Source organism: Trichophyton benhamiae (genome assembly GCF_000151125.1).
Source record: "Trichophyton benhamiae CBS 112371 chromosome Unknown contig00294.0, whole genome shotgun sequence".
NCBI classification, from domain to species: domain Eukaryota; kingdom Fungi; phylum Ascomycota; class Eurotiomycetes; order Onygenales; family Arthrodermataceae; genus Trichophyton; species Trichophyton benhamiae.
Genome location: NW_003315087.1, coordinates 177,424 through 199,728, shown reverse-complemented (window position 1 = coordinate 199,728; position 22,305 = coordinate 177,424). Strand labels below are relative to the sequence as shown.

Below are 22,305 nucleotides of genomic sequence, written 5' to 3'. Positions count from 1 at the left end.
TTATTGGTCCTACGTGGAAAGCATTGGTTCGGCGCATCGAGCGATTTGATATCTTCGTTGGCGTTGGCACATTCAATTCTACTTGTGTTTCGTCATTTCCCGCCTTTTACTTTTGGTCCTGCGGCTTTTGAATTTTCTTTTCCATTGTGCTCCCTTTTTGGCAACTGTTTGTGTCGTTGGTTCTCCTTGTTGATACAAAGTTGAATAAATCCTTTTGAATTAATATTACTTTCAATTTTTGTTTAATAGACTGCTGGCTACATCCTCTCCATTTGCCTATAGCACTCATGATAGAAGAGTTTTATCTTCTACCTGTTAACTAATCGAAGACCGTGGATAGGTTGAGGTTGATTCAATAATACGATTGACATAATCTAATCATTCACTTTTTTAAAACCCTAGTCTACAGGATATATCCATCGCTCGCCCTAACGCCATGCAATCGATTATAACAGACCGCCGTAACACCTGGTAAAACTACCAACTCGACTTTTCAACCTTACTTCGCCTTCCCAGTTCTAGCCTTGCGTTCGTTGGCCCTCATCTTCCTCTCATTTCTTCTCGCTCTTTCCATGCGCTCTTTTCTGCCTTCGTTTCGAATAGACTTGCCCTCATTATTCATCTGTTCCTCTTTCTTCCACTTGGACTCGTCAACTTCCACAAGCCAGTCATCCTCGGTTCCCTTATTTTTCCCCTTATATCCCCACTTGGGCACCCACTCGCCCTTCTCCTCGTCATAAACCAGGTTTTTCTTCCGTTCGGTCTCAGCTAGGCCGCTGCCCAGCTTAGTGTTGTACTTGCCAATTCCCTTCTTGCGGGCAAAGAGCTCCCATTTGGTAGGGGGTTTGGGAGTAGGCAGTGGTTTGAACCGAGGTACCATGGTCGTTGGACGCGGAAGGGTGAGAAGAACACCGTCTTGCATTGAGCTCGTTATCGGACAGGTGGTGAGGAGCTGGTTGACAAGGCACTGGGCGCCGTCGCGTGCCGTAGCTTTCAGGGTCTGGTTTAATATCAATGGCGAAGATTTTGCAGACTGAGGGAGATCAATTGGGTTCGCATCCAGCGCCATAAGGTTTCCAAGATCGAATACATATGGTGTGGGCTTTTCAACCGTTATCGGCCTGGATTGCACGTTAGATATAAAAAGAAAAATTTGTAGGTTGAAGCATCATACGCACAGTCTCTCTGGCTTTGTCTTTGACTTGACCTTAGTCGTTGAATCTGCCATAGCTATGTCTGGCATGATGTTCCAGGCTGTCTTCTTTTTAAATCTCAAATAATGCGACTGATCTGTCCTCGATATATAAATTACTCTTCGTGAAGATCAAAAAAATAATTCAAAAATTAACAAGGTGGATGTTCCTTGCCGCTTTAGATGAAGCTTCTGCATGCAGCATTATCACGTGATATAGATAAAAACAGCGACTACTTTTTCCCTTTTCGATCTTCATCACTTTTTTTCCTTCAAAGTAAAAGAAAGCGACGTCACGAAGCAAAAAAAACCATCAACGACGAACTGCAAAGTGCACGCGGCGAGCCATTGGCGTTCGGTAGAGACCAGATCAGCAGTCTGGTGTGCCTGAAGATGGCTTCCTCTTGTTGCTGGAGATGTGTGTCCCAGATACGCTCAGTATACCCATCTCGAGCACTCTCACTACCGGCGCTCTCTCAACAGTCGACTCTTCTCCGTACACTACCTACATCCTCGTCATTCCATACTAGCGCAGCTCTCAATGCCGCTCCAGCTAAGAAAGGGAAGAACCAAAATCCCGGACCGAAATTCCGTGAATCACGAAGTACACGAACGTTGAAGAAGGGCAAGGCAGGCAGGCCGGCTCGACGAAGCCCAGACGAGCGAAGGGCTCTAAGCCATCGAATTGTGCTAAGTAACAATAATGCGCTTGAAGTTACCGGTCTACAAGAGCTCAGCGTGGCGAATTTGAGCGATCCAGAGCTTAGGACTCAAGTAGTTGGTTTGCCAATGAATTTGGTTGATAGATTGAGAGCTGTTGAGGCTTTCAGGAGGAGCCAGGGGTGGAGTTTGTTCAGACGGCCCTGCACTGTGGTTAGGAAAGAAACCGTTGAGCTAGGCAGGTTGATTGAGCATATCAATGATAAGGAAAAGGGCGCGGAAGCTGTCATGAAAATTGTCACAGGCGGTAGAGGCACAGGGAAGAGTGTTCACCTGCTGCACGCTACTACAATGGCCTTCTTGAAGAACTGGGTAGTGGTCACAATTCCAGACGGTATGTTCTTATCCCCATTATGATTTCCAAGCTAGGTGCTAACGTATAATATAGCCTGGGATATTGTCAACGGCACAACGGCCTATGCTCCAGTCCCTAACTCAAACCCAGTCAAATATTTCCAGAAAAATGCTACTGCCGAATTACTCAAGCGCATAGCCGAGGGAAACAAGGAAGTTCTCTCAAAACTACATATTTCCCGATCACACCCTAACGTCAAGGACTCTGGGATTTCTCTCTTCGAGATGGCAAACATCGGTATCCAGCAACCGGACCTCTCATGGTCGATATTCCGCTCTCTCTGGTCTGAGCTTACCGCCACGGGACCAGCAATGGACACGAATGCAGCTAAGGGAACCAAGCCATTCACTGCTCGTCCTCCGCTTCTTGTCACAGTTGACAACCTCGCTCGCTGGATGGCTGAGTCCAAGTACCGCAACGCAGAATATAAGCTCATTCACGCTCATGACTTTACCATTGTCGAACATTTCCTCTCTCTGATGCGTATGGAGCCCAAGAAAGCCTTGCCGAATGGTGGTCTCGCATTGTATGCAACTGCTGCCTCCAACTGCATGAGATTGCCTTCTCTGGAACTCGGAATCAAGCAGGTTGCTGCTCGACAGGCTGGAATTAGCCCGTCCTCTCCTGATTACCCTGTTCTGTACGGCAAGCTGGACGACCGTGTGGTCTCGCTGTTCTCTCAGGCCAAGGAGATGGGCTACATTGAGCTCTCTGGCCTGGGCAAAGACGAAGCCGCTGGCCTCTTGCAGTACTATGCAAGGAGCGGTCTGCTGAGAGACCGTGTTGACGGACGGTTGGTCGGTGAGAAATGGTCCCTGTCCTCTGGCGGTATTGTTGGTGAGCTGGAGCTTCTTGGCCGCCGTCTACGAGCTCTACCTCTTACTGTCAAGGAACAGTAGCCCCTGTCTTCCTCATGTACATCATCCACCTTTGTGTATCTTGTTTCTTATATCTTGATTGACTACTACTGTGTTTACTGTATGATTACTTGCAACCACTAGATGGAGAATAAGAATAGCAGCATCTTGATTGACAAGGCTATTATGATAGTGAAAAAAAAAAAAAAAAAATCCAACCCTTGGGTTGAGCTCCCACCATCCCACCACGCTCAACCCCTGCCCCTTTGTACGCAAGCGGAAAACTCGGGCGCTAGGAAAGATTACATAAGGTGAGCCACGTGATGAACTTCTTGAAAAGGAAAAGACGACGACATCTCAACTTCATAACGACAACAACACACAACAAGAAACACGAACAACGACAGCAGGAAGATGAGGTGACTTACTCTCGATGCAGTGCAGCTGCGCTACCCCAAGACTGACCATCCCTCCGCATGGATTGCGTGTCTGTGAGGTGACGGGGTGTTAGCTTGTTGCTTTGGAGATAGATGGTTGCGTGTGTGTGGGATGGGGACTGATGAAGGACCGGGGAGGAGACAGGAGCAGAGGAAGGGAAAGAAGAAGATAAGTAGGAAGAGAAGGAAGAGAGAAGTTGAATGAAAATGCATACCTCTGAACAGCCGATGCTGCGCCACCACAGGAAACCATCCCTCGAAGCCACATCCGGTGTCTGCACATGTGTTAGCATGTTCATGATGATATAGATGATGGGGTTACTTGCCTCGATGCAGTGCACGCTGCGCTACCACAGACTAACCATTCCCCGGTGGCTTAAAAAAAAGGAACCTAGAAAAGAAAAGTTGCAAGCTGCAAGTGTCTGCACATGTGTCAGTATGTGGTCAATGGTCAGTGATGAAGTGACGGGAGACTTGCCTCGATGCATTCCGTGCTGCGCTACCACAGACAAACCCATCCTCCCTTGCAGCCTCAACATGTTATCTGCGCAAGAAACTGTCAGCTCGTGAATACATTGTAGGGTAGGTGATACTCGGTGATACTCCCTTGGATCAGTCCCTTTGCAACCACCACAATATATGCAATTACCTATGTGAGAAACCGTTAGTACGTGAGCACAAGGTATGGTAGGTGATACGCCCCTGGATTAGTCCCTTTGCATCCTTCTTTGCAACAAAAAAGCCCTAAACAGAAGAAGGTTACCTATGCAAGAAACTGTCAGTACGTGAGAATAAGGTAGGGTAGGTGATACGCCCCTGGATTAGTCCCTTTGCACCCTCTTTGCAAGCTGGCAGAAAGTTAAGTCAGAAAATATAGGCTGCAAGTGTCTGCGCAAGCGTCAGTATGTGAATGATGATAAGATGTTGGGTGGGTTGCTTGCCTCGATGCAATCCGTTTTGCACCACCACAGACAGACCAATCCTCCCTTGCAGCCTGAGCAAGTGGGCCACCGTGTTGCCGACACACAAGACGTGCATCGGCAACACGGTGGCCCAAACCTGGAGTTTGAAACGGTTAGCGCACATCTTTTTTTGAAAGACCAAGGAGGAGAAGGATGGTTACTTACCGTTTGTTTGGCATACGCCAACCACCATCCACCCCTGCTCCGGTTATGGCCCCGGTGGACCCCCTAGGACAACGTTAGCATGATACCCATGAAAAACGGAGAATGACAGAAGATGACTCACCAATTGAGCTACCTGACAGCAAAAATCTATATACCCCGTAAGCAGCACCAGAATTCATGGAAGAAAAGAACGCACGACGGAAAGCAGATTTTTTTGGTTATTTTTTTTTTTCTGTTCGTGGTAAAATCCGCGTGATAGGGGGAAGAGAGGGTGGCAATATGGGAACCTAACACTGACCTCAGGTACGTGGTCACCCTGGAGAACACAGCAGAACGCAACTAGGTTGGCCAGACCTAGTTGAGAGCTGAGTGCACACCAGGCACCACCCACTTCTCGACATTCACAACGGTGACAGCTTCGTGAAAACTGACTCGCTTGGTGTTTTCCACGCTGGTGGTGGTTCGCAAAGCACTCTTTCTTGGTAAAGAGTTGGAGCTGCGTGCCTCAGCAGCGACGTTGGCGACCAGTCTTTGGGCGCGAAGGATGTTCCGGATGTCCATGGGTGTTGCGGCGACGGGACCTAGAGTCTCAGCGAAGGGGCGTGCGTCTCTTTCAAGCACTAGCGGGAGGGCAGAGAAGACGCGGGAGGGAACGGGAGTGGGAATCCGTGTTGGACGCACCACCAAGGGAACCCCTTGGCGGATACGTGCAACACGGCGGGAGGGGGCAGGGGCAGAAAGGGGGGTATGGTCCGCTGCTGGACCAGAAGAAAGAGCAAGAACGCGGGCACGCAACGCAGCAAGACGAACGCTCAACTCAACAGGGGGAACAGGGGAAGAAACAGAACGCTCAGACAAGGGGGAAGAAAGGAAAGGGGAAGAAACGCCAGACTCAACAGGGGATACAATAAAGGGGGAAGAAGCAACAGACTCAACAGGGGACAAAACAAAGGGGGAAGAAACAACACTATCAACAGGAGACAAAAGAAAAGGGGAAGAAGAAGCAGAAGAAACAGGGGACAAAAGGAAAGGGGAAGAAGAAGCAGAAGACACAGGGGACAAAAGGAAAGGGGACGAAACAGCAGAAGACACAGGGGACAAAATAAACGGGGACGAAGCAACAGAACACACGGGGGAGGGAGTAGCTGGAAGCTCTACAGCAACCGGCTCTACAACAGGGGAGCGAACACGGAAGAACAGACGACGACGATGACGACGACAACGGGAGGGCAAGCAGCGGGGCCAGCAGCGGACACGGTCAGAAGAAACGGGACGTACCTTTCTGAGCCGTTGTTGATACTCGATGGCACGGGTGCGCTCATCAGCCTGACAACGGCCCACGTAGTAGAGAAAAACAGCAAGAAGACCAGCAACAGACAACACGAACAGCATGGTGAACAAAAAAAACAGAAGACAGTAAGGAAAGGTCGGAGGTTAGGGGGTGGTCGGGCGACCGCCGGAGATAGGAGGGAGTTGGAGAAGAGAAGAGAAGATCGAGCCGAGGCAAGCAAGAGAGCAGCAGGAGCAGCAAGAGAATCAGCGTGAGCACTAGCAGTACGTTCGTACGAGCAGTAGTCAGCAGAAGACGCAAGCGTGAGGGAAAGAAAAGAGAAAAAAAGACGGCCAATTTGGGCTGGGAGAGAATCAATATACCCGTCCGGCGGCTCTGGGTCCTTCTTCAACAGGCAATTCTGCATGGTTTTGAGCAGGAGCAGCTCAGAAAAGAGAAGGAGAGACGGCCCGAAATTCCCTATCCAGGCAGGATATATTGCTCCATTTGGTTGTTTTGGAGGCAAATGCAGCTCCGGGGAAGGTGCCTCCCACTTTTCTGAGCGAAAAATACGGACTCTGGAGGCCGTATCGGGGGTATCATGGGATAGGTGGGCAGGGCAGATATCCTGAAAGCGACCTGAGTCCCGGTTGTAATTTTGGCATATGAGGGCAGATTTGGAATCAGCTCGACGAGACGAGTCGGATGGTACCATTTTTGCCCGGGTATCATGCGTTGTGAGCGGTCATCCATCCGGCAGGGGGCGAAATCAGGCTTGGATAGCCTCCCTTCACGTAGACGGGGAAAAGGGCGTTGAGGGCGGTTGAAAATTGGCATCCACAGACTTGTCTCTTCTCTGCCTCCAGTTTGTGACCAATTTCAGGCCCCCTCGAGTGCTCGTTGTGGTGCTGTCAGATGTGCTCTGGGACTGGTAAACAACAGACCAAGCGACGGCGAGGTTAGCCCATGCAGCATAGAATCGAAGTTGTAGTGCAAGATAAACAGCTGCAGACGGCCTTCTCAGCTCCCTCGAAGCGTCTCTGCGTCTTCTTCCATCTTCGCTTTCCGTTTCGCCAAAACGGACGTAACAAGGCCTGTGCGTCGTACGTATTCCTTCCACCAGCGCAGCGCAGGAAGCGACGCAGAGACAGCGAGGATCTTTGGCTGAGAGCGTCTCTTCTATTCTTTGTAGGCATTTACAGCTGGTATCTACAGGCTTACGGGCTGCTACATGCTTGTGGTGCTGAAAATAGGGGTTGTTTTGTTTATCAACATTGACCTACAACGACCCTCTATACGACCACAGCGAGGTTGATACTACTGAAAACTAAGGCTACGGACGTATCAAAACAAGGGTAGGGTACTAGGAGTCAGGTAGGCTTATTCTACTCGTCGTGGTGGGGGAGATATAACCGGTTGATAGGGACTACACCCGCTCTGCACCCTACGGCCCGACACCCAGACACAACCCTTTTCGGAAAATTGACACATCCCACGCTATCTACAAGAGACTGCGGTTAAAATGGTAGTACTTTCATGCTGGTTGCTCGTGGTTGAAAATTTCCCATAAAGTGGCCCCAAAACACCCATTATACCTATCTCGACCCTGTATACCCCATGAAAAAGGTATGCATTACTTAAAAAGCTGTGTAGGGGACGTGGTTGTAGATAAAACACCATGGGGTGGCTTTTGGATGCGTTGGTGTGGACAATCTACATCCTACAACATAGGGAGCATCAAACATTGTAACGACTCCATAGCGTTGCATTTCTATAACTATCCTAACATATAAACATGTCCTATATCACGCATAAGACGTTTTATTTTGGTATTATCCAGCGAAGAGAGTAATACTGAATAGTATTGAGTCAATCTTCAAAGCTTGATGCTAGTTACATCCCTACGTCAAGCCGTTGTGGGTTGGAAATTCAAGGACGAAAGGATTAACTGCTGTTAAGCACTGCTAGTATGGCAACTATAACTTCTTAAACTTGAAATGAATCATGATAATACTCTTTAGCAGCGACCTTGGCTAGGTGGTCGCTCAGAGGCCGTCATTTACTTCTCCTCTGAAATCTCCTGACTATCATTGATTCCCAAACTCGTTACATTCTAAGGCAGGTTAGCAAGGATACGTAAACCAGTGATATTATACGACCAGTACTCTGGGAACAACACATACCTTTTAACAGGCGAAAAACCTAGCAACCGCATACCATTTTCTAGCACCTGTCGTGCTCCTTCATACAGAGCTAGACGAGCGACAGTGACTTCGTGACTCTCAGCACCAATTACCTTGATCACATCGTATCCCGAGGAGACTTGATGTGCCAGCCGGAAAAGATATGTCAGGATTGTGGTTGGCTCTAGTGTTTTCAAAGCATTACAAGTAACGTCAGGATATTGAGCCATCAGCCGAAGGATATTGATGGCATGTGGCTCCTTTAAGAGAGAGAAGTTTGCCGTTGTAATCTCCTTAGAGTCAATATCCACTTTCCGAACGATAGAACAAAGTCTTGCATGGGCGTATTGGAGATAGGGGCCTGTATCGCCTTCAAAGGAGGTCATCTTAGCAATGTCAAATGGGTAATTGTGGATTCTTTTGCCCGCCATATCCTGAACCATAACTGCTGTGATTCCAAGTGTATCTGCAACCTCAGCGGGATTCTCAATTTGCTCATATTTAGCAGGGTTCTTCCGCATGACATCGTGCATGGCACTACCACATTCATCTAGGATATCACTCAGTATCTTCACAGTGCCCAATCGAGATGACATGCCCATGACTTTTCCAAAGTTGATATGTTCAAGTTTGGCAGCCACATCAGTGTATCCCATGAGTTCAATCGTTTTGAAGAGGCGCTGGAAATATAGATCCTGCTCGGTAGAAACGACATAGATCATTTTATCAAATTGATACTTCTCAACTCTCTCCAGGGCAGCCGCAATGTCACGGAGTAAGTAAGTTGTAGTTCCGATTCGTGTTCGAGCAACTGCAACTCCAAGATGAGGAGCACCATGCTTCTTGAAGTCGATAATCCAGGTACCGTTATCTTCAGTGTAGACGCCTTTTTCTTTGAGCAGTGCCTCGGCTTTCTCGACTGTCGATACTTTCACAGTTGATTCCCCAGAGTAAACATCAAACTTAATATTGAGACGAGCATAGGTCGAGATATACCGCTCGATACTAACATCACGGAACCGTTTCCATAATGCAATAGCATCGGGATCTCCATCCTCCATTTTCTGGAAAAATGCATTTCTCTCAGCGAATAGGCCCTTACTTTCAATCTCAGAGGTATCTTCTCCCCTATCTCGAGCTTGTTCACTAGCCTCCTTTTCTGGCGCGAACAAGGAGTTTATTTTTGCGTATACTTCAAGCAGATGTTTCAATGGCTCCTTTGTAAAGAGCTCTTCCGATCCAAACCTCTGCCACCCGACAGCAAGTAGACCAAATTGTTTTCCCCAGTCGCCCAGGTAGTTCACTTTGACCACATCCCAACCCATGCTCTCGTATAGATTGGAAATGTACGCTCCAATGATCGTACTTCGCAAATGGCCAGCGTGAAACTCCTTGGCAATATTTGGAGATGAGAACTCTATTATGACTTTTTTCTTGCCAGCGCTTTGATCGTGAGGGTTCCGGAGTCCCTGAAGCGAGTTCGATCCATAGGATGCTCGACGGTCAAAGATGAAGGGTAATATCAACTTTGGTAGTGTGTCTGGACAGAACGAGAGGGGTATAAATATCCCATTGGCCGTCGGCTGGCGCAGCAATGAAGTAGATGGGAACTATCTAGTCAATATCTAGTTATAGATCCATTGATATTGAATGTAGGAATATATACCTTTGACACTATATCTTCGGCTAGCTGCTTTGGATTGATTCCTTTCAACTTTAAACGGGCTGTAATAAGCATTAAATCGGCGTTTGTAGCCGCATTGGCCCATTGAACGGCGCCATATGCAGTGTCTTTATCGCAATCGACTAGCTTTTGAATGACCTCTGCAATATACGAGCGATAAATATCTGCTGGAGCGGATAAAACATTGGCTTGGGGAAACTGTGGTATTGGAGTCGAGACTTTCAGAGACTGGAGGAGGGCCTCAAGGCCCTGAATAGATGTGGAAGCCATGGTTTGTATTGACAATCGGTCTGTAGTCAATTTGGAAATGAGTCTTTCCAAGAGTGCTGTTTATATATCACTTTGAGTTTGAGTCATATCAAACAACGTTAAGGTTCGGCTAAGTTAAATTAAACTCTGGGTCGTCTAGTGGGGTTATTGCTTAGTAAGTATGGGTTGAGGCTCTATCTTCATTTCAGCCAATGAGAAGACTATAAAATATTGACAATAATCTTAATTTGTAATTGGCTGATAACTAGCAATATCATTTTCTTCCTGGTTATTTCAAGGCCGAATCCTCGATCACCGAGGTTCTTATGGCACATCCAAGGTGCATAAACGACAAAATGATAGCACTCTTTGCTATTTACAAGGGTATATGCCCGACACATAGTAATATGTGGCTGGGTATGTCTCCAAATCACGACATTGGTGAAAGGAAGGACAACTGACGACCATTCCAGTTGATCCGCAAAGCACAGCGAATACAATACTTCTTTAGATGAGCTCTGCGTCATACACTGATGTGGCTTGACCATTTGCACCATGTCAATATAATACCCCGGCCACCAGTCCTAATGATGACCGTTGTTTATACTCTGGGTTGTCAATGCGTCTTTGTACTCGGAAAGACCAAAGGCGCTTAGCCTGCTCAGGGGACCATTTGACTGTGTAAAGATTGATGTTAGTAACTCCTCATGAGTTCAGTTCAGAATACGGCAGCCCTGGTACTAACGGTCATGTCTGGATGATATGCCCGCTTTGTTATACTCCAGTTTCGATTTGGAAGGCCGGACAAGTTAGACACTCCCACCACAGCAATACATGACGCTCAAATATACCTAGAAGCAACCAGGTTCCCTTTACTTTGCTTTATAAATTTTTTTCCTTTATATAACATCTAACTAGCGAATTAACCTGGGTATAATATATCAAATATTATTTCCAATATACAAGGCCATCCATCAGCCGCCTGGCGGATCTATACACCGTGGCTCTTTCAACCACTTTACTATCGCCATCCTTGATCTCTGCACCGACGGCCAATGTGCCTCCAGGATGGCCTATAACAACAGGATCCCCAGCAGCTTTATTCGTCTTCGCGACAAACGGTCTCACAATTGACCCTTCAAGTTTCGTAGCCACTGCAAGGCTAAGCCCGGCAGTGATGGGGAGGGCCTTGTGCGGCTGGCCAACAGAGATAGTCCTGACAGTGATGTCAACTCCCTCCTCGCCAGGTGTAGAGATAATATTGATCTTCGGGATAGACGCCGGAACTTCATCTACTGTCGTTGCCATTCCCATCTTAATAGCGGCCTGGGATCTTATTTTCTCTAGCCGCTCAAGTAGACCGGGTGTAGAAGATATCTGGTTCGGAGATATCTTTCCGTCAACCGGTAGGTCAGAAGCCGGGACGAAAATCATCGGATTCCCGACATCGATGCACGTTGCTCGGACGCCGTCAAAGGTATCGACCAAGTTCCCTGTAGGCAGCAATGTTCCCGTCTTAGCTCCAGCCGGATTGATAAAGTCGAGTTGGATCCTTGATGCGGATCCAGCAACGCCGTCCACAGTAAAGTCACCACTGGCTTCGGCCTCGACGCTGCCGTCAGGTGAAACGCATATGGGGAATGTAGAATCGATTATTTTCTGGGTATTTGTATTGAATATGCGAACGGTAGCTGTCCCTTTACCGGCCCTGAGCTCGTCTTCGCCCAGTTTAACCAGTCCCGCGTCGATGGCAAACGGGCCCACGGCACTGGACAGATTCCCGCAGTTTCCGGAGTAGTCGATATCAGTTGATTTAATGCCAACTTGAGCAAAGGTGAAGTCCACCTGGGCTCCCTGGGCCCGACTCAGGTCTGATGCTGGCGATATGATGCAGACTTTTGATAGACTGGACAAGCCGCCCCCAAGCCCGTCAAGTTGGCGGCCATGAGGGTCCGGAGAGCCCATGGTGCCCAGCAAGATGGGCTTCCAGTCATCTTGAGAGGCAGGCAGGTCTTTCTTCTGGAATATCAGCCCTCTTGAAGTTCCGCCGCGGTAATATGAGGCTGGAATGCGGTTTTGCCGATGTAGCGCCGCGCTGGTTGAGAACAGCCGGCTTTTGACCAAGCACTGCGATTGCTTAGAGCCATGTTCCATAATATTTACATTTTTGATCTGTACTTACTGAGTGAGCTCTATGTAACCGCATCATTCTTTATTGTAAATGCACAGTGTTGTTGAATAGATTAATTAATTAATTAATTAGCTAGCTGGAGGAATTAGTTAAATATTAGTTGGCTAGGCTCGGCGATCCAGCCGCCATTAGAAATTACCCGGATACCCAATATTATACAACGTATTTTCCTGACTGCGTGCCGCATAACTCATTACTTCATCTTCACACGAGAAAACTGAGTGCAAAAGGGGAATATTAGGATATATCAAACGCTAGTTAACTGTAGTGGTATCACCGGCTTGCTTAGATGCGCATAACGGGGCGCATCTATCAAAGGCTAGCTATAAAAACAAAATCAATGCAGAGAAAGGCAACAGAGTATTTCAGAGGAACAGCTGTAGTCCTAATTAGTAGTAGTAGTAGTCTAATCCTCAAGTCCGACAGCAAGTTTCATCTTTTTCTTCAGAGGACTTTCGGGCGACGGAGGTTTAGGCTTTCGCTTGCTGCTCGACCTATATTCTTCTCAAACGGGAGAACACATCATACACCTTAGCAAAGTACTCCCTCCCAAAGTCATGGAGATCATTCAATTGTTCGTGCATTTGCAAAAGATAGGGGGAGAGCTGAGAACGGGCTGAGGAAAGAACAGAGTCGAGCTTGTGACAATATTCGCCACACACAGGAGGCTGAATGTGTGTGTAGCCGTGGTAAAGAGACGTCATGTTGATATCAGGGAGGTAGAAGGCAAGAGCAGCCGCGATCAAAACAATAATAAAGGCACAGATAGCGAAATAAGTAAACAAAGAGGCTCTGGAGTGGCGAGGGCGAGTCGAGGCAGGAGAGCCTGCGGAGGAAGCAGTAGCGGGTGTGCCGTGGGCAGGGGCAGGGGAAGATTGGGTGCGGGCAATGATGGAGCGAGGCTTTGCAAATATGCGCGATGCTGCAGCAGGATCAGCGGATGAAGTTACGTACGATCTTCTCCGGTCTCTGTCCCTCTTTAACTGGTGGATAATCTGCACTATTTCCTTGCGTGCCTCGGCCGGGTCGAGCGGAACGCCGTCCAGGGCCATGGTGATGTACTCCTTCGAATTTGCTTGCAGGAGCCGATGCTGAAGGAGATATCTCATCATCATGCAGACGAATACTCCGCAGTCATTGTTGTTTTGTTGTACGGGACAATCAGGCATCTGCATGAATTTGATGGGCTTTTCGCAGATGAGGCTGATCTTTTCCGTAACTGCGTGTGCCTCGGTAATGTTTCCAGGTGGCAGGGAGTCATAGTGGAAAGCTACTTGGTCTGCGAGGGAGACAAGCAGCAGAGACCAGTGAGTGCCGCCTTCGGCCTGCATGCCATTTTGACAGTCGTTGATGGGTAGGAAAATGTGAGAAGCACGACTGAAATCAGGTAAAGCGTTGCCCAGTGTCTTTGGATCTGGAGTCTGGAACAGGAGAAATGACATGCTAGGTCGAAGGAGGATGATGTGAGTCTTATAAAACGAGAGCAATTCATGCTCCAAATATCTGCGGAACAAGTCAGTAAAAATATCGGTCTAAATTGCCGACATATAAAGAGAGCATACTCCTCCCAGAACCCAATCACGTTGTCCGTCAGCCAGTCGGACTTGAGCGTATTATAATCTTCATATGTGACTATGTAATGTGTTAGTAGGAAGATATCTGGAAAATAGGAGAAGGATCACTCACTGCTTGCATCGTAGTCTTGAGAAGCCCTCATGGTCAGTAAAATCTATCACAGTAACCACGCACCGGTAAAATTCCGACTGTATCACTTACAGGTCAGGTAGATATCGTCCGGACCCTTGAACATGTTAGCATTTATATATCTGTACAACTGACGGGCAAGTCTCTGATATAAAGCCATTGCAACGAGAGGGCTGCAACAGCAAAAACACAAAGCAGACAGTTAAAAGCAGACAGCCAGGATTTTCCACGAGACCATGACTTGGCTTCCCGTGATTGATATATACTGACACCGTCTTACATCTCTTCCGTCCAAACAAGATAAGGCGGTTTGGCAGCCAGCAAGCATGTCGTGCAAGCTTATATCAAACACCGGCTAAGCAAACGAGCCCGAAACAAAAACAGCCGCAAACGATGAGAGCACAGCAAGACATGCAGAGACATTCACAAGCCACTAACCTCATGATTGAAATGTTCTCTTAACTTGTTCTTGAGGCGGCCGAAACCTCCATCAACCATCTTCACAAGTCTTCGCCGCTTGCCGGAGTGTAAAGACACGATGGCTCTTCTCGTCGTCTGTGGGATTAAGGGAGGGAATGTAGATATCTATGTCGCATATAGAGGGAACGCGGCGACATAGACCGAAGAAAGGGAGAGATGAAGAGACGAAGATCAAGAGATATAGAGATGAGGAAGAGAGGATCAAGATGGAGTTGTTAGAGCAAGTCCAACTGCGCCACCAGCACTTGTTTTTATGCGGAGAAGCAACCCGCCACCAAAATATGTTCAAACAGCGCAAGGAAACCGGCCGGTCTCGAACCTCGCAGTCTGCAAATAAAAATACGCAATAATAATTTACTTACTTCTTCGTGCTTTTTATTTTTATTTTTTTTTTGCCTCTACAAAAAGTCGCTTTTTCCCCCCCGGATTTTCGGTAGGAAAAAGAAGATGTCACGTGGAGAATGAAGTCATAGTTCTTGGCATAAAAAAGGAGTTAGATGAAGATGAAGATGAAGAAGATAATCTAGATTTACATGAAAGGTATAAGTAGCAGCGATTAAAAAACAGGTATAGCAGCGTTGGGCATGCCCTAAAGATGAAGACAGAAGGGAAAGATAAAAGTCGAACGAGAAAAAAGGGGGGGATATAAGGGTGGGTTGGCTGACTCGTCTCGTTTTCCTGCTGCTTCTTCTTCCCGGGCTCGAAGGTTATAGCGAGCTGCATAGTTTTTTCCTTTCTTGTAGTCGGAGAGTAGGTTGTAGATGTAGATGTTGTAGTAGTACTAGTAGTTGTAGTAGTAGTTATAGTTGTTGTTGTTTGTGTATGTTCCGGGCGCCGGGGTATATGTAGTCAAGTTGCAGCTGTGAAGATATAGGATGCCCCCTCCAAATCCGCCCAATACCATAGTCACCATTGAGAAAAAAAAAAAAAAAAAAAAAGGAAAAACAAAAAAGACAGAAACGATACGGATAGGATATAAGGATGTGGAAAACAAACTGACAGACAGAAAAAAAAAGGAGAGAAACATGCTGATGAGTTCAAAATTATCGCCCAAATAACAAAGGAGATGATAGACAAGACAAATAGACAAGATAAGAAGACAAGAGAGAAAAAGATAAAGGAAATGAGTTTGTCTCAGGGATAGACAGGGATATATCTGGGTCAAAGATAAATAGGAAAACATAACGATGGATATAAATCATTGATATGGCCTTTTTCTTTTCCTTTCTGGTTTTTGCTTTTATTGTCAGCTTGCCAATTTGGCGAAGTGCTTCGTCCATATCCAGCCGACCTGGTGCGTGGGATCGTCTTGGTTTCGAGCAAGCCACAGATCACCCTTCTCGCCTATGACGTCGAAGATCTCACCAGCCACATAGGTTAGATACGGATACCCTGCTTCTCGTCTGGCTCGATCGATATTGAATTCAAACATGCTGGCGGCCAGAAAGAGGATGGAAGGTTCCTTCGGTGCTGAGGGATAGCTTGCATGGCTACTGGCGCCGGCACTGACGCTGCGGTTCATGGGGATACTGGCGTGAGAATGGAAACGTGATGATGGTTCAGGGTTCTCGGCCATAGGCATGGCGGAGGAGAAGAAGCCTGAGTACCGCGTTGCTGAGGGAGAGGAGGGATGGTCGGCCGGATCAGGAGCAACGTGGTGATTGCTGTTGCGATTGTTGGAGTTGTTGTTACCGTTGACATTGACATTGTACCTGCTACTGCTCATGAGGTGGTCGGGGAAGAATTCGAGGCGGGGGGTATCTAGGGAGAGAAGAGGCAGTTTGGGAGAAGCGTCTGATGTTCGGAATGAGGCGTTGCTACCGCTTTGAGCTGTGACGCTGGAGCGTGTAGAAGAGTTTATTATCGAGGGTATTGAGGGGATATGGCTGCTGGTCACGTCCTGCGCTCTCACGGAGTACGTCGAGTTGGCTCTGGTGCGGGAACCGGATGATGCTGGGAAGACATACGAGCCGTTTCCATGCTGCATGAAGCCTGTGCTGGGAGGAGTCTGTATCATATTCTCTGGGCTTCGCGAGAGGAATTCGTGAGAACCCTTGGGTGAGTTCCCTGATTCACCGGAGAATGTACGGCCAGTGGCACTGTTGACCGTTGACGGACGGCGAGAGGAGCTAGCGTCTGCCCCATGAGAAGGTGGAGGGGAGCTGTAATTGTTCACCAGCGCCGTGTCAGCAAGTATGGAGCCGTTGCACACACCCAGAGAAAGCACCTGGGCTTCACTGAACGAGAAATCCCCGGACCAATCGGTGATGATCTGGTTGACATCCTGTGGGAGCCTCTCGATGGAGTAGCCTAGCCTCGACTGGACCAGGTTAAGCCACCTGGCTTGGATTTGGACGAAGGCGTTCAGACAAGCTTCCATCAGCTTGCCAGTCAACGATAAGAGTTTCGGTAGCTCATCCTTTAGCGCCATGTTGAGCGCCACAAACTGTTCTCCTTGCTCGGTGATCTTCTTGTCGGGCTTGTCGCCTCGGTCCTTGATGGCTTTGTACTTTACATAGTCCATCAGTCGCTTATTACGCTTTTGCATGACTCGCTGTGGCCCATCGTGGAGTTTCAATAGCGTCACCATCGGCGTTATTACGCTCTTCCGCACTTGGGCGATCTATACCCCCCACAGGCTGTTAGACATTAAACTTCAATGAAAAGGGGTGGAAGGAATAGTTATATATAAATAAGACTTACATGGTCGACTAGAGCGACGGTCATAACGTCCTTGACGGCCAACCGAAATCGACACCATTTACTCTCGAGCTCGGGGTAGTTCGAGGGCGCGAGATTTATATACCTCTCAACGGCCACGATAAAGTCGTTAAACTTGTTCATTGAGCTTTGGATCTCGCTCAGATACCCTTCTACATCGCGCATGACAAGCTGCAGCTGGAAGAAATTATCTCCAAACCGCTGGCTGAGAATATCATATTCTTTATCTGCGAACATCTCCGTGATACCGACATGCTGCTTCAGTTTCTCAGTGCGTCGACCAAAGGCCTTTGACAGACCGGCGCGGACGTCTGACTCTTTTCGTTTCCGTCCGCTGCCTACCACTTGGCCGACTAGATCGGCGCGTTTCTTCATCTCGTTGATGCGTACGGATATGGACGTTGTGGCTGCGAGGGCATTTGATATGGCAGTGTAGTCCGGATGATCCGATGGCGTTGCGCTTAGCAGCTCAGTGAGAAGAAGCGGGTATTTGAGGATTCGCTGGACGGGCTTGACGAGAAGCGAGTCCAAGTCCCATGCAGATGTAAGGTCAGCAGCCCACTCGCGACACTCCTTCAGCCAGATATTAACATTCTTATTCTTCAGCAGGACTTCGAGTGTCCTATTTGCTGCGTCGTGGTTACGCAGGTAATCAGAGTAAACAGCCTCCATCCTCTCGATGTTAGCCATGAATGCCTCCCCGATGGCCGTCTTGCGATCATTCTCCTCGTCGGCTATTTGCTGCGGCTCAGGGCTGTTGCTAGTCGCAGAGCTGTTCTGGGTACATTTGCTGCTGCGCTTACTACTCCAACGCTGAGACTTGGGAAGAATATAGACACTTCTAGCGGCTTGTTTGAGCGCATCCTGCCAGTCCATGGAGAACTGGACGACTTGCTCTGAGTTGCCGAATAGGGTCTTGATGTCCTCCGGCGACAGGCCGAGACAGGAGCTCGATGTACCCTTGTATATGTCAACGACGACGGTCATGTCTTGGCCGAAGGTGTATTCGGTGTCGACGAGTTCCTTGATGACATTCCGTCGTTTCTTGAGGCGTCGTTCTTCAGGGGTAGGCGAGATACGGGACGCGGGGTCTAGTATGTCGTGGAACGCAGAGGTCGTTTCCGGTGCCAGGGACGACGGTCTGTCCTGCGTGTGAGAGGTCGAGGAGGAAATGGTATGCGGAGGAGTGATGTGTAACGAGTCCTCGCTTCGACTGCTGGGCGGTGCATCGTGGAACGTTGGTAGCGCAGGCATTGGGCTTGTAGGGGGAGAGTTAGCGTATACGCTGGGAGATACCTCGACGCTAACAGCGTGCTGGTGCTGGTGCTGGTGCTGCTGGTGTTGATCTTCCACAGCAGCGGGTGAGGTCGAAGAAGTAACAGGGGGTGGAGGCGGTGGATGATGAGGCTGCGAGGGCACGGGGAGGTGCATATGGAACGGTGACGGTATAGTAGGGGAGTCTCCATCTTGTGGTGACTGGACACGGATTTCGAGTCCTAGTCCCTCAACGGTCCCGTCTATGGAGGCAAACTGAGGTGGCCCAGCGATCCGAGGGGTTTCAGCGCCCTCTTGGTCTGAGGCAGATGGGGATGCTGGTGAGGAGGTTGAAGTAGAGGTCGAAGGATGCGGAATCTCCGTGGCATCTGTGGCCTGGCGTTGGTGTTGTTGATATTCATGCTCGGGCTGGGGAAGATGTGGTTGCTGCTGCGACTGAGACTGAGACTGAGACTGAGACTGAGGCGGCTGCATCTCGTCCTCGCCGGCCGCCAGATGCATCCAGTCCGCGATAGAGGGTGATGTCTCCCAATCATCTCGCAGATGCAGGCTTGCTCTGGCTGGCAAGAACTCAGCGGTAGGTATCGTTGAAGAGTCTGCCACCAGCACGCCGTCCTCGCCGTCCCCATCATCCGTGCCTCTACTTACGCTGTCGTGAGCGGAGAGCCTCTTCCCTTCACTCTCACTGCTTCCGGGCGTCAGGATCGGTACGCGCGGGCGTTCGTAGCCAGCCTTTGCCAGCTCCTGAAGATACAATTGCGTAGCTCGCTTGGAATCCCAGCGGGCCTGTTTGGCGATGGTAGTGTAGTGGTTGGCCATGTTCATGCTAAACCGTCTTTCGAGGGAAGCAATGACAGCATGATCATCGTTCCCTAGCACAGGGGACTCGCTGCTGTCATCGTCGACGTCATGACTTTCATGAAGCCGCTGCTGCTGTTGTTGCTGCTGCTTGATGGAGGATATGCCAGGGTTGTGTACCTCGTCGGCCTCGCATGGTGGGGACGGCGGGAAGATCGGCTGTGGAGTCGTCGCGTTTTCGTGCAATGAGTGGGAGCTCTCACAGCTGTCTTCCTGTTCCTGATTTTTAGTCAGGGCTTCATCCTCCTGTCCGAGGTCAGACACAGCTTCTGCTTCGCCCTGTGGCGGATGCCCCTGAAAGGAAGAGTCCCACGAGCTCATGCTCCATCTATGACGGGGATTTCCCACTTCGTGCTGGCGAGCTATCGACTCGAGATATCTTGAGCGGCGGAGCATAATGCGTATAGACTCTCCATCGTCTGCGGTGCTGTCGTCATGCTCAGTATCATCGTGCTCAGTATCGTGCTCATCATCATGGCCGTCCGAAGTGCCGGAGATGCTTGGGCTCGACTCTCGCATCTGCATGATGTGGTTGAGCATGGTTCTATGAGTGAGCAGGCCATCCTGTGGCTCTGGGTCGAAGGTAGTGATTTCTGTGCCGACGGTGACGGCAGACTGCGGTACTGCATCTGTATTGTCTGATTCTGGGGTCTTGGGCCTGTAGGGGTTGTGTAGAGCCATGTCGAGGGGTTGCTGGGCTTCTGGTTGCTGATCTGGTTGGTAGGTTACAGGGAGTAGGACGGGAGAACGGCCCTCCTGGGGCGTAACGAAGGAATCATCATTATTATGCTCTTCAGGGGTGAATTGCGGCTCTACGCAGTCATTATTCACCGGCTGGTCGCCGGCTGTTGTCGTCTGTTCTGTTTCTTCTTCTATTATAATTTTTGCTGGTTCAGCCGTTGTTGTTGTCGTTGTCGTTGTCGTTGGTTCAGATAATTCTTCGGGCACGAGCGTTGGATCAGCAGCCGTTTGTTCTGTTTCTGGTCCTGTTCCTGTTCCTGATTCTGTTTCTGGTTGTGGCTCAGGTTCAGTCGATTTTTCCACTTGGTCCAATATCTGTGGTTCAGGTTCAGGGACTGGTACGGGTTGAGGTTCAGGTACAGTAGAAGCTTCGGGTTGAGGTTGATCAAGTTGTTGATTTTGTTGTTCAGGTTGTTGTTGTTGTTGTTGTTGTTGTTGATCATCAAGCTGTGGCTGTGGCTGTAGCTTCTCCTGTCTGGCCATCTTCCTGGCAATCTCGCGCTCTCGTCGTACAGCAGCTCGCTCCTCCTTCTTAGCATTCTCCTCCACGGTGCGGTTGAAAGCCTGCTGAATCCGCTGCCTTCTTGCGGCAAAATCGACGTTTCCCAGCTCTGGCGGTTTCTTGGAAGCAGAGGCTGATCTAGAGCCGGCGGTGGTGGGATGGGAAGCAGCAGAAGCTGAGGCAGAAGCGGCGCGGCCGTCCTTGGACTGGAGCCCAGAGATACGATCTACAAGCCTAGCGCGGGAGGCAGAGGTGGTGGCGCTTGAAACAGGTTGTCTTGGCCGAGAGCTGCGTAGAGGGGGGGACTTTTTGGGCAACGGAGCAGAGATGAAAGCTTGCAGGGTGGGACTCTTCTGGTCTCTCGAAATGGGATGTTGATTATGTTGATGATGAGGGTGTTGGTGTTGTGGTTGTTGTTGCTGTCGACGGCTGCTGGCGGTCGAGCTGGTGGTTGCGGTGGTTGCAGTGGTGTTTGTCGAACAGGATCGGTTGCGGTATCGAGGCGAGAAGGTTGCGGTGGAGGCAGTTGGCGGAGAAGTTGGCTTAGGGAGCAGGCTGATTCCCTTTGGCGGAAGAGGCCCCGAGACAGGAGGATACCGGTCGAGAGCGGAGTTTGTGCGAGTGGAGGGCGAGGAATTGCCTGAGTCAGAGGCCTGGCTGGCACGCCGCGAGGGCAGGGGTATTCTCGAGAGCTGCTGGTGCTGATACTGGCGGGATGAAAAAGAGGTCGAGATGGGGTGTGGGTTCATGTTCAGCTGCGGCGAGACGGGGGAGCCCAGGTCACTTTGGGAGCGTCTGTGGGAGAGAGCAGGCAGATACCATGCAGTCGGCGAGTCCACCTGTATATGCTGGTGCGTCTGCGGGTGCGTCTGCTGGTGCGTCTGTTGCTGCGTCTGCAGTGTTTGATGCTGGTGATGCTGGTGATGCTGCGAGTTTTGATAGTGGTGCTGCGGCAGGTGGTCAAACGCGCTGTCTAGGAAATGCAGCTGTTTGGGCGTATGCATGCAGCTGTCCGAGCCACTCCTGGCCCTCCGCGAGCCTGAACCCGTCTGTAGATGCGCTGGAGTCGTGGTGGCCGTGGTGATGACGGGAGCTGCGGTGACTGGCTTGGGTATGATCTCGCCGAACAGGGGCCGTCTGGCGGGCGGTGGCCGGGCATGGGCGTGTGCAGAGACAGCAGACGGCTTGGGCACGACCTCGTCTGGCGTCTGGTTGAACCGGTTGACGAGGTCCTGCAGCGAGGACTGTCTGCTCTTGTATGCTGAGGTCGTAGTAGATACTGGTGTAGTCGTCGTAGTGGCCGGAGTAGCGGTGGCCGTCCGGGTCTTGCTGGGCGAGAGAGAGAAATCCGGCAGCCCTCTCTCCGCGAGACTGCTGCCTCTCCCTCTGCCTATGCTGCTGCTCCCGGGACGGCTGTCTCTCTGGTGATGGCCGTGGTGATGGCTCTGGTCGTGGGTCTGGTGGTGGTGATGCTGCAGGTAGTAGTCGTGAGGGTCGGCAAAGGCGTCCGCGGGCTGGTAGGTCGTCTGGGGCAGCAGGACGTCCGCGGGCTCGTCCTGGTCGCACTCTCGAGCGGCGGCGATGGCAGACATGGCGGACATGGCAGACTCGGTGCGAGGGCCTTCATCTAGGGGGGCCTTTCAGGGCCGGCCGGGCAGGGCGAGCAGGGCGAGCAGGGCAGGACAGGGCAGGACAGGGCGGGCGAGCGAACGGCGCGCAGAGGGCAGCAGAGCAGAGCGCAGAAGCAGGCGGAAAAAGC

At 49.9% G+C, this 22,305-nt stretch overlaps 7 protein-coding genes across 7 annotated transcripts; 1 reads left to right on the top strand and 6 right to left on the bottom strand.

Moving 5' to 3' along the window:
• Positions 1-499: 499 nt before the first annotated feature.
• On the bottom strand, positions 500-1,243 carry ARB_02425 (uncharacterized protein; the record flags this gene model as incomplete). The annotated part of the gene is made up of 2 exons (XM_003011320.1): positions 500-1,121; positions 1,179-1,243. The coding sequence occupies 2 exons, from the start codon at positions 1,241-1,243 to the stop codon at positions 500-502; spliced, it is 687 nt and encodes a 228-aa protein (XP_003011366.1).
• Positions 1,244-1,375: 132 nt separating this feature from the next.
• ARB_02424 (mitochondrial ribosomal protein DAP3, putative) lies at positions 1,376-3,166 on the top strand (the record flags this gene model as incomplete). The annotated part of the gene is made up of 2 exons (XM_003011319.1): positions 1,376-2,246; positions 2,301-3,166. The coding sequence occupies 2 exons, from the start codon at positions 1,376-1,378 to the stop codon at positions 3,164-3,166; spliced, it is 1,737 nt and encodes a 578-aa protein (XP_003011365.1).
• A 1,876-nt stretch (positions 3,167-5,042) lies between these two features.
• Positions 5,043-6,673, bottom strand: ARB_02423 (uncharacterized protein; the record flags this gene model as incomplete). Its single annotated transcript, XM_003011318.1, has 2 exons — positions 5,043-5,970; positions 6,030-6,673. 2 exons carry the CDS (start codon positions 6,671-6,673, stop codon positions 5,043-5,045), a joined length of 1,572 nt encoding a protein of 523 aa, XP_003011364.1.
• A 1,398-nt stretch (positions 6,674-8,071) lies between these two features.
• ARB_02422 (uncharacterized protein) lies at positions 8,072-10,095 on the bottom strand (the record flags this gene model as incomplete). Its single annotated transcript, XM_003011317.1, has 2 exons — positions 8,072-9,751; positions 9,808-10,095. 2 exons carry the CDS (start codon positions 10,093-10,095, stop codon positions 8,072-8,074), a joined length of 1,968 nt encoding a protein of 655 aa, XP_003011363.1.
• Positions 10,096-11,022: 927 nt separating this feature from the next.
• On the bottom strand, positions 11,023-12,228 carry ARB_02421 (uncharacterized protein; the record flags this gene model as incomplete). The annotated part of the gene is made up of 1 exon (XM_003011316.1): positions 11,023-12,228. The coding sequence occupies one exon, from the start codon at positions 12,226-12,228 to the stop codon at positions 11,023-11,025; it is 1,206 nt and encodes a 401-aa protein (XP_003011362.1).
• A 531-nt stretch (positions 12,229-12,759) lies between these two features.
• ARB_02420 (uncharacterized protein) lies at positions 12,760-14,075 on the bottom strand (the record flags this gene model as incomplete). The annotated part of the gene is made up of 3 exons (XM_003011315.1): positions 12,760-13,768; positions 13,828-13,897; positions 14,042-14,075. The coding sequence occupies 3 exons, from the start codon at positions 14,073-14,075 to the stop codon at positions 12,760-12,762; spliced, it is 1,113 nt and encodes a 370-aa protein (XP_003011361.1).
• Positions 14,076-15,695: 1,620 nt separating this feature from the next.
• ARB_02419 (Rho guanyl nucleotide exchange factor, putative) lies at positions 15,696-22,147 on the bottom strand (the record flags this gene model as incomplete). Its single annotated transcript, XM_003011314.1, has 2 exons — positions 15,696-17,072; positions 17,153-22,147. The coding sequence occupies 2 exons, from the start codon at positions 22,145-22,147 to the stop codon at positions 15,696-15,698; spliced, it is 6,372 nt and encodes a 2,123-aa protein (XP_003011360.1).
• Between the last annotated feature and the right edge of the window lie 158 nt (positions 22,148-22,305).